Source organism: Vipera ursinii, assembly GCF_947247035.1.
Source record: "Vipera ursinii genome assembly, chromosome: 4".
Lineage (NCBI taxonomy): Eukaryota > Metazoa > Chordata > Lepidosauria > Squamata > Viperidae > Vipera > Vipera ursinii.
In genome coordinates this window covers 18,465,095-18,480,358 of record NC_139514.1, presented here as the reverse complement: position 1 = coordinate 18,480,358, position 15,264 = coordinate 18,465,095, and the positions used below count along the sequence as shown (strand labels likewise).

At 36.8% G+C, this 15,264-nt stretch overlaps 1 protein-coding gene across 1 annotated transcript in view; it reads right to left on the bottom strand.

Moving 5' to 3' along the window:
• Positions 1-15,264, bottom strand: part of ATM (ATM serine/threonine kinase) — a 70,058-nt gene that overhangs the window by 51,212 nt on the left and 3,582 nt on the right. Inside the window, exons 5-15 of the mRNA XM_083362835.1 lie at positions 14,533-14,697; positions 14,193-14,358; positions 13,268-13,506; positions 12,479-12,642; positions 11,842-12,011; positions 10,931-11,302; positions 8,939-9,133; positions 6,927-7,022; positions 3,334-3,556; positions 2,898-3,023; positions 105-230 (exon numbers count right to left, since the gene is read on the bottom strand). Coding sequence (XP_083218961.1) covers positions 105-230; positions 2,898-3,023; positions 3,334-3,556; positions 6,927-7,022; positions 8,939-9,133; positions 10,931-11,302; positions 11,842-12,011; positions 12,479-12,642; positions 13,268-13,506; positions 14,193-14,358; positions 14,533-14,697 — 2,042 coding nt within the window. The remainder of the gene's footprint in view (positions 1-104; positions 231-2,897; positions 3,024-3,333; positions 3,557-6,926; positions 7,023-8,938; positions 9,134-10,930; positions 11,303-11,841; positions 12,012-12,478; positions 12,643-13,267; positions 13,507-14,192; positions 14,359-14,532; positions 14,698-15,264) is intronic.

Sequence of the window (15,264 nt, the reverse complement as noted above, 5' to 3'; positions counted from 1 at the left end):
TATTCTTTTATAAGTGATCCACATATGTCAGTAATTAGGCTTAAATACAGAGATTTCAATTTTGCTCACACTCAAGATTGCCCTACAACCAACAAAAGTCTCACCTGGTTACAGTTACATAAACAACTTGTGCACTTCAATATTAAATTCTTCAATGAAACAATTCTAGAATCTTCACTTAGCTTGTTTTTAGACTGAGAAATGCTTTCCTCCACATAATTAAAACATAGCTGTAAAGGAATAAAATGAAATGATTTAAGAGTTTTCATTTTAAATAGATATAGACATATATGGTTATTCTGTATATTGCCTTTACTCAGTATGTCCATTGCCAAACAGAACCAACTACAACTGTTAATAAATTAACTGCATTAAGATGTGGCATATTTTGCTCGATATCTTAATTTGTCAAAAGAATCCCTAAAAAGAGATTGAAAAGGTCCAACCTTCAAACTGCATTTATCTACAATTAGTGAATATTTTGACAATGAACTCAAATGTTGGCCTATCTACTTAGCCAGTATTATAATTCACATTTGTGTGCTAAGTCCAATTATTATCTGTCAAAATAAAAAATTAAAGTCTACAAGGATAAAATTTATGCAAGCCAAAAAATTATGTTAGAACATATTCATTAGACAGTTCCAGAAACTGAATTTCCACATCTAACTTGGAAAATGCAACCAATCATCATCACTACCTACGTAGCTAATGAGAACTAATGATTCGTGACAAGTATAAAATTGTAGACAACTGTTTTCCACATATATAGGTGAAGTGGAAGCCCAGAAACAATGTTAAACAATATTTAATTTTAACCTTCTATTATCAAAGGCTTAGACAGAATAATATATTTACTAATCCTTGCTCTTCTGATTCATTAAGGATATAGCACCACTTAAATATTATGCTGTTAAGCTAAATTAATGTTTTCCCCAGAAGCATTGATTTACAGATAGGATTTGTCAAGGAAAGAACAAAGGAACAAATTCAATGTCTCCAATATTAAAAATTTCTTAGCTTTTTTCAGGTAGGCTTTACTCATGTGTCAATTCTTTTCATATGAAATTAAAAGGCTAAACTACAATGTTTCTGTAAAGCCACTGCATTTTCAGTTTGTACTCAAGAAGCTTCTTCTTAGCTACTGCTAAGCTTGTAAGCCACCTTGAGTCTTCGGAGAAGGGCGGGATATAAATGGAATTAAAATAAAAAATAATAATAAAGAAGAGTAAGCTGAATTAATTTATATTTTACCTCTTAAAATGCTGGTTCTTTGAACACTTTGCAAAAACAATGCAAGAATCAGGTTCTTATTCACTGCTAATTTAATTATGTGCCATCAAGTCAATGTCAACTTTTGGGCAATCATGTAGATGGGTTTTCTCCATGAAATGATCATCACTCCTGCAATTGAATCTATCTACCTTGTAGCTGGTCTTCCTCTTCTTCCCTTTCCAACATGAGAGTCTTCTCTAGAGAACTAGATTTTTGCATAATTACTCAATGCATTTGCATCTACGTTCCTGAGTGCTGGATGTATTAATTGGCAGTACGATTTCTGTTAGGAATTAAGATTTCAGGCCACCGAGAATGCATGGAAAGGCCTGGTTTACCCAATCACTCTTTCCTTAAGGCGTCTAAAACCTAATTTCCTCTTCTTCACACCATGTCTTCATAACACTTTCAGATAAGTGGTTAGAACTTTTATAAGAGAATGAAATTCCATTCATGGATGACTGGAGACAATTTAGCTCTCAAGACTTTGGGGACAGTATTTCATACAGGCACTTTATTCATGCTTATATTTTGCAGTAAATATTTATTCTTGAATAATTTTTATACAGCATACACATGCAACAACATGAATTCTTGAGTATTTTTTCTACAACATAAATCAAATTGTTTTACTATTGCAGCGAATAAGCAGTTAAGCTGATTTTTGCTTGGTCACCATTACTTTGCAAAACAATACAACTAGTCCTCAGTTAAATGACTACTCATTCAATGACTGTTTGAAGTTATAAAGGCAATGAATGAATGAATGAATGAATGAATGAATGAATGAATGAATGAATCTTACAACTGGTCCTCCCAAAGTTCTGGCCATCCCCAAACCCCTATGTTCATATGGGCACTTGGCAATTTGCTCACATTTGCAGCATCCCATGCCATTTGCAACCTTCATTGCTGGCTTCCCACAAGTAGTCAATGCAGGGAAGTCAGCAGGTTGCACTGGTAAGTTTCCCAGACCTGGCAGTAGCCCCTCCCATACTGACCACCCATGCACCTGCCCCTACCTGGCAGCTGCTACTTTCCTGCTTATCAGACTGCTGGCAAACCTCCTGGGACTTACAATTTCCTGCCGACTTCCCCACTGAATGTGTTTTGAATGTTGACAGGATGTTGCAAGGAGGTCTGCTTAATAATAACAACGGGGACTCCCAGGATAGTTGTCACTAAGCAATGTAGTCATGTGACATTGCACTTTTGACTGCATCGCTTAGCAATGGAAATTCCACCCCCAATTACCATTGTTAAGCAAGGACTGCCAATAAAAACACAGACACCGTCTTAATGCTTCTCCAAAGGTCACAGCATTCCTTGATCTCATTTGCAAATTCATTGCTTCCTTGTCTTTTTCTTTTCCCACCATTACCCCAACTGGAAATTGAAAAGAAGCATATCAACAGAGGTCTATAAAGGACTGAGAAGAAAAACTATCCAAGATGAAGGCAGAAAATGAATTGAAAAGATGATGAAAACTGAAGGAGATGATACACTATAGACATCTTCATGTGATGCTTGAGATTATATCAATTCTGGACATTAATCCTCATATAAATGCTTCCTCATATCTACTAGGAACAATGACTTTAGCTTAAATCAAAACGTTCTACCTTAGCTTTTTGAAAAAAATCCAGTTTACATGCTTCTTCTTCTGTAAGAATGCCAGCATAACAATAGCAGCCAAGAACACCAGTCAATATGCTGGTAAACCGCATCAGAATTTCCACAGGTATAGTCTGAAAAATGAACAAACCCACATTGGAGTTTAATTTGCATTTTTGGTAAGCTAAAGTTTTCCAACTGGTCACAGTCATCCACATTTGGATGAGACTGGTTTGTCCATGAACATTTTGATTTGAGAGCAAGTTGTAAGTGGATTTGCTCTCAAATTGCCATACCCATCCCTGGCCTAAAAAGCTGTCTATCCATTATCTATTTTAGTATTTTTACCAACACCTAAATCTATTCATAAATATATAGGAAACAAGTCAGACTTTAATAACCCCATCACAATGGACACAGAGCTCAATTTTATTTCTGGCTTACCTCAAGAGAAACGTTGCTAAGTAGCTGCTCCAACATCATCAGGAGATCGTGTTTTAAGGTTTCTTCAAGCCTCTGATTGACAATGAGGCAGGAACTAGAAGATTTGTGTTCTGATACATCTGCCATATTTGTAAGACTATTGATTTCATTGAAGGTTGTCTGCAGGTAAAAAGTTTCAATTTCTGAAAGACTGGTTTCTTCTTTTTCTTGGGTATGTTCCACGCTTAATAAAACAAAGTTTATTTTCATTTATTTATCACTTGTTAATAAGCATCCAATAATTGTTAAACTCCCCTCCCATCCAGAAAGGCAAGAGTTCTATGATTTCTGAAGTTGGTACATGAAATTTGTGCAGAGTTCAGCACTCACTATACTTATTCAGGCCTAAACAAGTTATGGAATGGATGACTCAATCACATTAAACTTTATTATCAGAGTTCAATAATTCATTTTAAACTATGTTTGTGGAGATACAGGTAGTCCATGACTGACCACTATTCATGTAATGACCAAAGTTACAATGGCCCTGAAAAAAGTGACTTGTGACCATTTTTCACACTTACGACTGTTGCCATGGTCACGTGATCAAAATTCAGTCGTTTAGCAACTGGCGTGTATTTATGATGGCTGCAGTGTCCCAGGGTCATGTGATCACCATTTCCAAACCTTTGACAAGCAAGTTTAATGGGGAAACCAGATCACTTTGCAACTGTGTTACTAACTTAACAACTGCAGTGTTTCACTTAACTGTGGGAAAACTCACTTAACAACCATCTTGCTTAGCAATGGAAAATTAGAATTCAATTGTGGTTGTAAATTGAGGATTACATGTATTTTATAAGAAAAGGAGTGCAAAGTATATGCAAAGAAGACGACCAAGATAAAAATATAGGGCCAGAGAGTAACAGCGGCTTAGAAGACACTAAGGTGAAAAATAATGTTCAGCCCTAAAATAGTTGGCTGGCTTTTATATTTAGATCTAAAATAACTTTTGTGGTTCAAAATTCTGAACTTAATGGCCTGTATGACACACTATATTTAAAAATCCTGGTTTACAGCAACGTATCTAGAACAGAGAGGAGTTAAATAGGAGAGAACCGGTGTGAGGTACTGTCTAAGGGCAGGCGTGTCCAACATGTGGCCCACGGACCACATAGGGCCCTAAACAGCTAGTAATGTGACCCCAGAAAATAATAAAAAATATAAAAAATACAGGAAGTTTGTTATTTATATAAATTAACTATATTTTTATACACCTCAAGACAATTTCTCTTCACTCAGTGCAGCCCAGGCAAGATCAACATTTTGGGCAAACATGGTTCATAGTGTTTGACTGGGGAAATCCAGGTTCAGCCATGGAAATTCACTAAGTGGCTCTAGAACAGGGCTTTTCAACCGGTGGTACGCATATCACCTGTGGTACATTAGCATGTGGCAGGTGGTACGTGGCCCTGCCCAGCCAAGTGTAGTGGGGGAGGGAACGAGCCAGCGCAGCGCAGGACTTACTGTGAGAGAGCCCTCCGGAGCTGCAGAATGGCGGGGGAGAGGCAAAGGCCCCAGGCTCACTTCCAGCTCACCCGGAAGAGAAAGGGGGGGGGGGGCAGAGACAGGAGAGGCTATAAAAGGAGGCAATTTGGGTGGGAGAGGGAGGGAAAAAGAGACAGCCTTGGGAGGAGGCGGAGTCAGCTCTAGTTGCACTGAAAGGAAAGAAGTAGGAGAGTGGGGGGAGAGGAGAGGAGATCAAGCAGGCCGGCAATGAGCCGATCTACAACTTCTGTGGCAGCCATCCGTGCTGGCAACAACAAACAGGCAAGAAATGCAGCGGGGGAGGAATGAAGAAGGGCAGCAATGAAGAAAGGCAGCATCAGCTGTAGGTGAGGCATGGAGGGACGGAGATGGAGAGTGGAAGGACTCTTACGTGCTTTTGTGACTTTGAAGTTCTGGGATTTGTGCAATGTGGCCTTTGTGTTCTTAAGGAGGGTTTGGCAATTTCTATTTGGCTGATGTCTGATGTCTTGTGTTAGATTCTATTGCTCTGCTATTGTTAGCTGTACGTTTTGCTGCAAGGGATTTTGAAATATTTTTCTTCTGAATGGATTTTTGCCTGCAGTATTCCTTTACTTATGAATGGAGCCAGTTGGGGAGGTTGCCTTAGCCGGCAGCCAGTACTTACTGCATTTTTTTCTTCCTTAAGTGCTGGCTGCCGGCTCCTTAACTTTCCTTTCTAGCCAGTAGCTAATTCTTAAAGGGGAATGCACCTTTCTAAGCTAGTTCCCTCAGTGGCTTGTCTTTTCTGTCTCTGGAGGCTTTTCCTTGTTTGATGAATACATGGGAGAGGGAAAATACGGGGGTGGAGGTGTTCAAATTCTTTCTTCAGAAAGAGATGGGAATTAGAAAGGAGGAGGAAGGGAAGGGAAGGAGGGAGAGAGGGAAGGAAGTCCCGCCTTAGCACTTGGCCACCAGCAGCCCTGCCATTGACTTGGTTTGTCAAAAGGTTGCAAAAGGGGATCACATGACCCTGGGACACTGTGACCATCATAAATATGAATCAGTTGCCAAGCATCCAAATATAAATCACATGACCCTGTCACATGGTCATAAGTCATTTCATTTCAGTGGAATTGCAACTTTGAACAGGGTTGTTGGGGTTTTTTGGTCATCAAGTTTTTGACACCTTGCTACGTGGTATTTGAATATTGCCATATCCTAAAAGTGGTAAAATCGGTGAAAAGGTTGAAAAGCCCTGCTCTAGAAGACATCACTCTCTCTTTCAGTCCAACCTATCTCACAGGCGATAGAGTAGAAATTCCCATATACTGTCTTAAGATCCTGGAAAGAAGCAGAGGATAATTCTAACAAACACACAGACAAACAGCTCTGTCCTCTGAAAGGGAAAGGAAGAACAGAATTTTGAGGGCAAAAACTTAAAGATAAAATTTATATTATATCCGACATTTTGGGGATACCTATTTGTGTATGAGAACAGTATTCATGCATGTATTATATGTAATAAAACGATTCCACATTCTTAAAAGGATGTCTTTAGAGTCAAAAACAGAACCAAACAAAAGAAGAAAAAAACAAATATTAAGTATGACTAAATTTACCTTTTCCAAATATATTTGGACAAAAATATAGTGTCCAACAAAAGATAAAACTTTTTATTCCACCTTTTTCAGAGCAAACATTAAGTATTAGTATCAGAAAATAAATGTTCTCAATCAAGTCATATGTGTACACACACAGAGAGAGAATATATGTATTTGTCCAAGTCTGCATCTGCATCTATATCTATCTGCATCTAATATAAACAATTACATATAAATATTTCATTTCAAATATTGATTTCAAAAGCTACAATACCATGTGGTATAAAATGCTTCTGATGAAGCAAGACAATGCAAACTCTTTGTGAATACCTTTTGGATATTAGAAGATATACATACATAATGTTTTTAACCAGACTATATGATGGTCATATAAGCCCATGCTATCAAATAATCTAGAATGGTACTCAATTTTTTGTAACTTCATAGATTTAAAATAATTTTCAAGTTATGGAAAATATCTTCATAAATTTTTAAAAAACATACCATTTTGGTGCACTGTTGAAAAATGCCATTGCTGCTCTACAATTTTTCATAGTCAGACTTACAAGGATTTTCTGTAATTCTAGCTTAGGAAAATCACTGAAAAAAAACAAAACACAAATTTTTCATGATGCAATATACCAGTATTTTTGTATGTTTAAATACTGCAGTGTTAATAGATTAATAGAGGATGTGCATCAAGTATTTGTGATAAGTATTTGTTTTGTTTGTTTGACTTGTTTGCTACCTCTCGCCTAGTACTTGGAACATCACCTCCCAATTAAATTTTTCATAGAACAAATTTTCATATAATCCATCTGTTATTAGAAGGAAGAGAGTTTAAATTGCTCACTGAAAGCACTAACTGTGCTTTATACATTATATGAAGGCAAGAGTAATTCAAGAAGCCCATGATGTTTGGAAGTTCGTCAAAGAGGTCAAAAGAAGACAAGGTGGCTAGATCACGGGGGATAGAAGCAGGAAATTGCAAGAACTCAAGGAAGCAGTTATTGAAAAAAATCCTAAGTAAATGATGTTCATCGTATTATGAAAAGCTGAAAACAACTAAAGATGAACTGAGGGGGGGAAATTCAGTTCCATTTACAAGGTCCTGGACTGAAACATTCTCCCCAATTCCAATCTGTGGCCAAACGTATATCCATGTATGAGATGCTATTAGTGTTGTGATTCAGGGTCAGCCTGTGGGTTCGGCAGTTGGGTCGGACGACTCAGAGAAGGAGGAGGGGGGTGTTGAAAAGCTTGCTGATGATGGCCTTGAGGCTCCGCAGAGCCCTCAGCCGGGCCCCTCCCACTTGGTCACGACAGAGACCCAGCTGTGTGAGCCTGACAGCGTGGATGAAGATGACCCACAGCTGGCCCTGTTCAAGGACGCCCGACGCAGGAGGCAGTCAACCAGGAGTAAACAGAGGAAGGCAATGGGGCACCTCGGAAGGAGGCAGAGAGAGGCCACGCCCTGAACTGTATTTAAGGGGAATGTGTGGGAGGGCTGGTTTGCTGAAGGCAACCGCTTAGATAGTTCCTGTTTCATAGCTCCTGTTTCATGGTCGGTGTCTGTTTTATGTTAATAAATTTGGCAGGCTTTATTCCAGCCTCTTGCCGTTTGTAAAGGGGTTGTCCCTGCTTTTGCTGCAGGGCCGGTAGCAGGCTGGTACAGAACAATTAGGTTAGTTAGACTGAATTAAAAAGTATCCTTTTTTTCCTGGATAATCAGAAAAAGATTACACTCAACAAATGTGGACTTCAGGTTTGCATTTTTTTTTATGAGCAGTAAAGGTCCGTGTGACCATTTCAACAGACCATTGTGAGCCTGAGACTTGAAATACATTAGATCCTTTTATCTGTGTAGACTGGGATACAATACAGTATGCTTTTTCAGTTACACAGAAGAAAAGAAAAAGGATACAAATTGCTAAAAGTTTACAAAACACTAAACCAAAAGAAAATGGAACTAAAAAAAGAAAAGTAAAAACAGTGGGAGGAGGTAGAAGGAGCCAACTCTTTCCTGATTAGGGTAGGGTGGAACCAGTGACATTTTGCAGCACAAGAGCTAAAGAAGAAAACTAAATCCCGGGACCTTTATTTTGCACCTATAGAGGTTTTCCTCTATGGTATGTTTAGTTATTTCCTTAAAAGTGGAACATATTTTATATTCTTCATAAAACACTATGTATTTACATGCCATTCAACTGCATAACAACACAGAAAGCAAACTGTTGTGAGATAAGTTTGTTCTGCTAAAAGTTCACACTAAAATGCAGATTTGTTATATTACTTTTGTAAACTTGACTTCAAACCAATTACTTGTTACAAGTTGTTAAAACTAAGAGCATTTTAAGGCAAAGTGATTTAAATTCTAATCCACTATGAAATTTCCACAAAGTAATACTCTAAACTCACTTACCAGAGTGAAATTAAAAACAAACAAACACAGAGAAGTTTGATTTCCTCCGATAAACAAGTAATACTTTTTAGGTTGCTTGATTTCATGGGCATACCTGAACAAAACTGGAGGGAGTTCCATGCTGTCTTCCATACCTTCCTCCACACAGCAGAAGAGAAGCCATTTCACAACTCGTTCTTTTAGTGTATAAGTTCCATTTCCTTCCCAATCATTTTGAAATGATCCAGTTTTCAAAGTTTCTGGTATTTCCAAAGCTGTCATCGCTGATGCTAAACACTTTACAGCAAAACTAACAAATAATAACAGTAAGTACAAGCGCTTGATTTACAGCTTTAATATTCATATAATGTCACCAGTGTGTGAATTCAGGCTCCAACATTCTTCTCATCATGGCCAAAAACACATCAAATTTAATTAAGATTTCACCAATCAGCATTAGAATGGTAAACAGAATTTTAAATGGGTTTGTAAAATCTAATTAAAATATTTGATAAATAAATAAAGAATAGTAGTTAAACTTCTCATCAACTCTGCTAGTCTAGACAGTGTTCATGTATCTGGTGAAATTAGGCTAGAAGAGATCAAATCAGAGGTTACAGATAATAAATGTAAGATTGGAAAGGAGAGAAAAAGTATATAATCTAAACCATACTATAGTTAAGATATCAGGAATATGGCAAATTAAAATGTAGTGTCTTAGTAGCTATATAAAATAGGTGAAATCAGCCATTTTGTTTAGTCAACAATGGTTAAAAAAACACACCAAAAATACTATGACACTGTGTGAGCCCAGGATGTGTTCCTTCCTATCTAATCAGTAATTCATTATTTGAAATATAGCTTTCTTGTAGTTCTGTCACCCCTTCAGGGTATTTCGGACTAGGATACCACTGATATATAGGCCAGTATTACTTATATGGTAAAGCTCTAATAACAGAATCTTACAAGTCTGAATATCCCCACCCCCTCTTTTCTTTATCTTCACGTGAACTAAGGAAGGGCTTGTCTGAGATATTTTTTCATGTTGCATTCTTGGCTGGGGATCAGGCCTCTTTTATCTGACTATTGCTTTGGTAGCAGCAATTCCTCCTGCCCTTCAAGGCTATTTCCTCTGCCCTCTGCATCTACATATTTTTTAAAAGAATGAAAGTATCTATAAATTCTCATATAATTTCTTTTTACTCAGTTTTAAATACCTACAAATTGGTTTATATAATTTCTAGCAAAACATTAGTAGAATTTTTACCTAAAATACGACCTTAATTATAGATTAATCAAAGATCCAAGCCTATCCAGGACTGGCCAGAAACTAACTTTCCAGATCTTATTTTATTATGCAATGGAGGAAATGGGTGAACCTAAATTGCATAGGTATTAACTCCAACTCACAAAAAGCTCCTCTTCCCATTTTTTTTACAATCTTTCTCTTCCCAACTTAGCTACTTTTGGAACAGGTTTTCTAGGACATTTAGACTGAAAGAAAAAATAGCCAGGTAGGAAATTCCCCTTTCTGCTTGCACTTCTCAGATTCTAATCCCTAGTTAAACAGTGCTAGCACAGATATGTTTACTCAGAAAGTTCTATTAAGTCTTAATAATTTTATACAATATTCTTGGGTTAACAAACTGAGTTCACAGAGCTCACAAAGTCATATCCAATTAAATTTTATAATGTAGCATGAAGTGTAATTTATGCTTATAAGATGGCACCTAATGTAAGTAAATGATTAAATACCCAAATTATCCAAAAGGGGTTTCCACCAGATAAGCATATGCTTATTATTCTGACTGGTAGAAGTTACAATCATGCTAAAATCACTCTCCTCCATTTCTAGCACTAATGCTAAACAGAACTAATGATTGAAAACAACTTGCTAAATATAAAATTGAGAAATTTTTACAAAATTTCTAGTGCTTGTAGTGCAAGGGCAGACCATCTAATAATGTTACATATTTTGAATTACATCTCTCATGTTTCATCATTGGCCAGAACAAGAGTCGAAAGCTCTGGAGGACATGAGTTGCTTATGCGTTTACTCCTTTACAATTAACATACAATTAATAATTGAGTAACAGTTTCACTTTACCTTGATGGTTTGCATATAGAACCTGCAAATATCCTCCAAATTTCCCTGTCCGTTGTTATTAAATTGCTTTGAAATAGGACTCCGAGCAATTCAAAGCTTTCCATTTCAGTTTGTCGAAGGTTTAGACTTCGATCTACCAGAGACCAAATTCTGGACCATGTTCGCTGCAGTTCAAACTTCTGTGTGACATTGAGATCTATTTTTTGGCTTTGACACAGAGCAACCTCTTTAAGACACCTTAATACATAAGGGGTCCGTTCTCCTCGACGTTGCTGAAGTAATAATTGGTAAAGTATATTAAGTAAATTAGTCAACTCATTATCAGGAAGACTCCTTGGGTACTTGGATACTAATCTGGTGGTAATCTGCAGCCTTGAAAACAAAACACCAAAGATCGTAAGAGGAAATGAATAATAGATAGTATGTTTCCCAAAAATAAGTCCGTCTTTTTTTCCTCCAAAAGAGGCACCAGGTCTTATTTTGGGGGTTGTCTTTTCCACTCACCTTGTGGCAACAGCACCAACAGCCCCGCCCAGCCAGCCCACTTCTTCCACGGCTGAAGGAGCAGCTTCATTCTGCAGCTGAGAATGGAGCTCCGGCCGGCATTTTGCAGAGGCCTTTCCAGAAGGCCTCTGTAGCCGAGGACCGAGCTATGGATTGAATCCAACTGCGAAATGCAGGCTGGAGCTCCATTCTCAGCTGCAGAATGAAGCTGCTCCTTCGGCTGGAGAGGCAAATGTCAATCCATGGGAGGCCTGGCTGCAATGGTAAGCTCCCCCCACCCTCCCTTGATTTTTAGGCATGCGCCTCACCCCCAAACTAGGTCTTATTTATGGGGCAGGTCTTACTTTCGGAGAAATACAGTATGTTTCAGAAATAAACTAAACTATTTTTCTTTCATTTTTATTTACCAGGGTATGACGTCAAAACTATTCTGTGATTTTTGCAAATGTTCTTGAATCACTTCCCATCCTAATTCAATCCTTCTACGTTTGGATGGTCCTTCTCCATCTCCATCTCCTTGTGTAATAACTGCATATGACTGGGTTACTTCCAAGACTTTGGTGTCTTCAGTAAACACCTTGTTTAAAAAAAAGGCATGTAAAGAATTAAAGAAAAATACTGTTACATATTTTACAACAGATGTGCAGTACAAAATAAAATATTAAGATCACAAAATGGGCTATCCTGTGACACTCGGTAAAACAATAGCTAGAATATCTTCAGATCATACTGGCAAATTTAATTCTCATGATTTTCTGTAGGTTTTGCAGTAAACTAAAGATAAGTTGTGTATTATTAAGTTTCCATGAGGCTTAACAAATCAATTTTGCCTCTTAAAAACTTCCACAAATTTAACAACAGAGTATCATCAACCACGCCCCCTGGAACTCTTGAAGACTTTTCTTTTTAATCAGTTAAGAAAAAAGGTTGCCAAATTGTGCAAGATCAGACAGATCTCCCTTGTACTACCCTGATGTGGTATACTGATCGGTTAAACAGAAACCCAAGTTAGAATAACCATATGAAAATACAGTGAGAGTTTACCTGGTGACAAGAATCAGCCATTAACTCAACCAGGTTGTCATTTAGAACAATACAGCGTGAGCCTGAAGAATATTTTCCTCGGCTGCTAATAAGTGTTATCTCATTAGCTAACAGATCATAGAGGTTGTATAAAGTATTTTGCCATTTTGCTGAACTGTATGCTCCTGTTTGTGCAAGAATTAGAAAAAATAATTTTGTAAAAGATATGTATTTAAAAGATCATTATTAATTAGCAACATATAGATGTCCATTAAAACGATCAACAAAAACGTAAACACTTAAGCAAACAATACTGTGAAAAAATATGACATATGAAAACATATATAGTCCCTATCATTTCTGGATCAAGCTGTATTCCTGGTGATCAGATATACAGAGAGCCCATTCGGGGTAATGGTTAAGGCATCAAGCTAAAGAATAGAAGAGCATGTGTTCTAGTCATGCCTTGGGCATGAAGCCAGGCAGGTGGCCTTCAGCCAGTCACTATCTCTTAGCCCTAGGAAGTAGGCAATGGCAAGCCACTTCCAAAATCTTCCCAAAAAAATTGCAGGGACTTAGACAGACAGACCACCACTGTATAAATGGTTTGCATTATCTTCTTCCAGAATACTTTCCCATTTTAATCTGATGATTTCTTGATGATCTCCTGTACAAAACATTAACCAGGTCCACCATACAAATTCAGCAAGTTGACCCAGAATCCTCCCATACTTTTCCAATGCCAACATATAAAAATTACACAAGGCCCTGAAGAATTCAACCCATATTATTTCAAAGCTTTCCATGTACCTTCTTCCTGAGTTTTAGCTCCATTTGGATGATGAACACGGATCTGAAACTGAACGAACTGAATGATCTGTTCCTTTAAAGCATCTTTTGGTTTGTACTGAGCCCATATAAAAAAAACAGTTGACAGAATTTCCTCTCCTATTTTGCAAACTTGCATGCGGTAATTCATTCCATAAATGGGGAAAAACACATTAATGGCTGCAAAAATGTGGTCAAGGCCTGCAAGGTTTCTTTCTTGCCTACAATATAAATAAGGCATATTTTTATCAGATGCTGAAGAATCCAACCATAGGATCTATGATTAAGCTTGGAACTACAATGTATTTTATTTGTTTCCCTTTCTCTATGGCAGCATACATCTCACACCACACCTTGACAATTATTACTGTAAAGAATCCAGGAGTCATAAGTATCATAAAATTTTAGAAAAGATTAGTTATTGAAAACTGCTAGTGACAGATCAGCAGTTTCAAATAATTCCATAGATATCTAAAGTCACTCTTTATTGTCATGAAAAGAAAGGTGCCAGTAGATTGTCATTACAGAACTGACTAAACGTAATACATTCTATCTTTTAGAAAAGATCAAACAGAAACTATAGTGCATCCTGAATTCAGAAGCATTTAATAAACTACTTCATTAGACCAAGTAGGTCTCAAGACAACAATTCTTCATGAAAAGAAGTAGACCTTAAAGACATTTCATTTCGTAGAGTTCCAATTTCTAAATTTTAAATTTGGCCACAATAGAAACATGAAAGTAAACTAGTTACAAAACTGAAAACATTTGACCTATCGGTATGATACAGAAAATATTTAAATCTTAAAATGAACTCAGCAGTTATCAGATTAATGGAAAATTAAAATCAAAAAATGTTTTGTAAGGTACATTCAAATTTGACTCAGCAAAAGAAAATGCTATTTACCTTGCGCGATGTACAACTTTTGAGAAGAAGTTCAAAATATCTGAATTGAACTTGTCAGTTTGGAAACAGAGACCTCTAGTTAATGTATAGATTATTCTAGCCACCAAAACTTTGTTAACATCTCCAGTAGGATTGAGAAATAAATTGAAGTACAGATTTTGGAGATCTAGAGGAGCAATCAAATTCATTAATGAGATTATAAATAATTGGCAACATAAAAATTTTGCATGCATTTCAGTTATTCATTCTTGTATGTCAGAATTGCTTGAGTTCAGGGGCACTTGCTGCTAAGCATTTGCACAAGTCCAGTGAATATCAGGCTGGAGTTACATCTACTAACCTGACCACTGTTGTGGTGATATTTCACACCAATATTTCCTCACTTTCAGAATGTCCTTAAGTAATATACTATTACAATCGGCCCCATAAATAGCATATCTTGATGACTCATTGATTGTGTCTATTACATAATTCAGAAGCTCCTGACATTTTATTCTGGGGGCTCCTGTGTAGAAACAAAAGATAAATATGAGCTTTTAGCAAAATAGAAATAGTACAAGTTAAATGTGAAAAGATCCACTATATCTGCAAAGCTTAAAAGAATCATGTTTTTTAGATGTATAATGATAGGTTTATAAATTATAGGTGTATAATGTTTCATGGAATGGAACTATATCATGTCCAAAATCTATTCAAATTACCCAAATAAAATAAAAACAATAGTTTTTGCCACCTTTGTACCTCTTGCACCTTTGCAAAGATACAGGATAATTTTGGATTAATAATTTAACTGTATTAGAATTTTTAAAATGTTTAATATTTTATCTTAAAAACAAACGGCAATCTAGACATTCCAATTCTCCAAACTGAAAATACAGAATGCAAAATCCAATTGAATTTTATTTTAATAATAATCACAAATTACATTCCTGCCATTGCCACCAATCTTCCTGCAAAACTATATTTTTCCAAGCATAAAAAAGTGGAGCAGCTCCCAAACTCCCAAAAAAGCAAACATACTTCTTTTATTTATTACACCAGCTTTTTATCCACAGGATTTTCAATACATCAT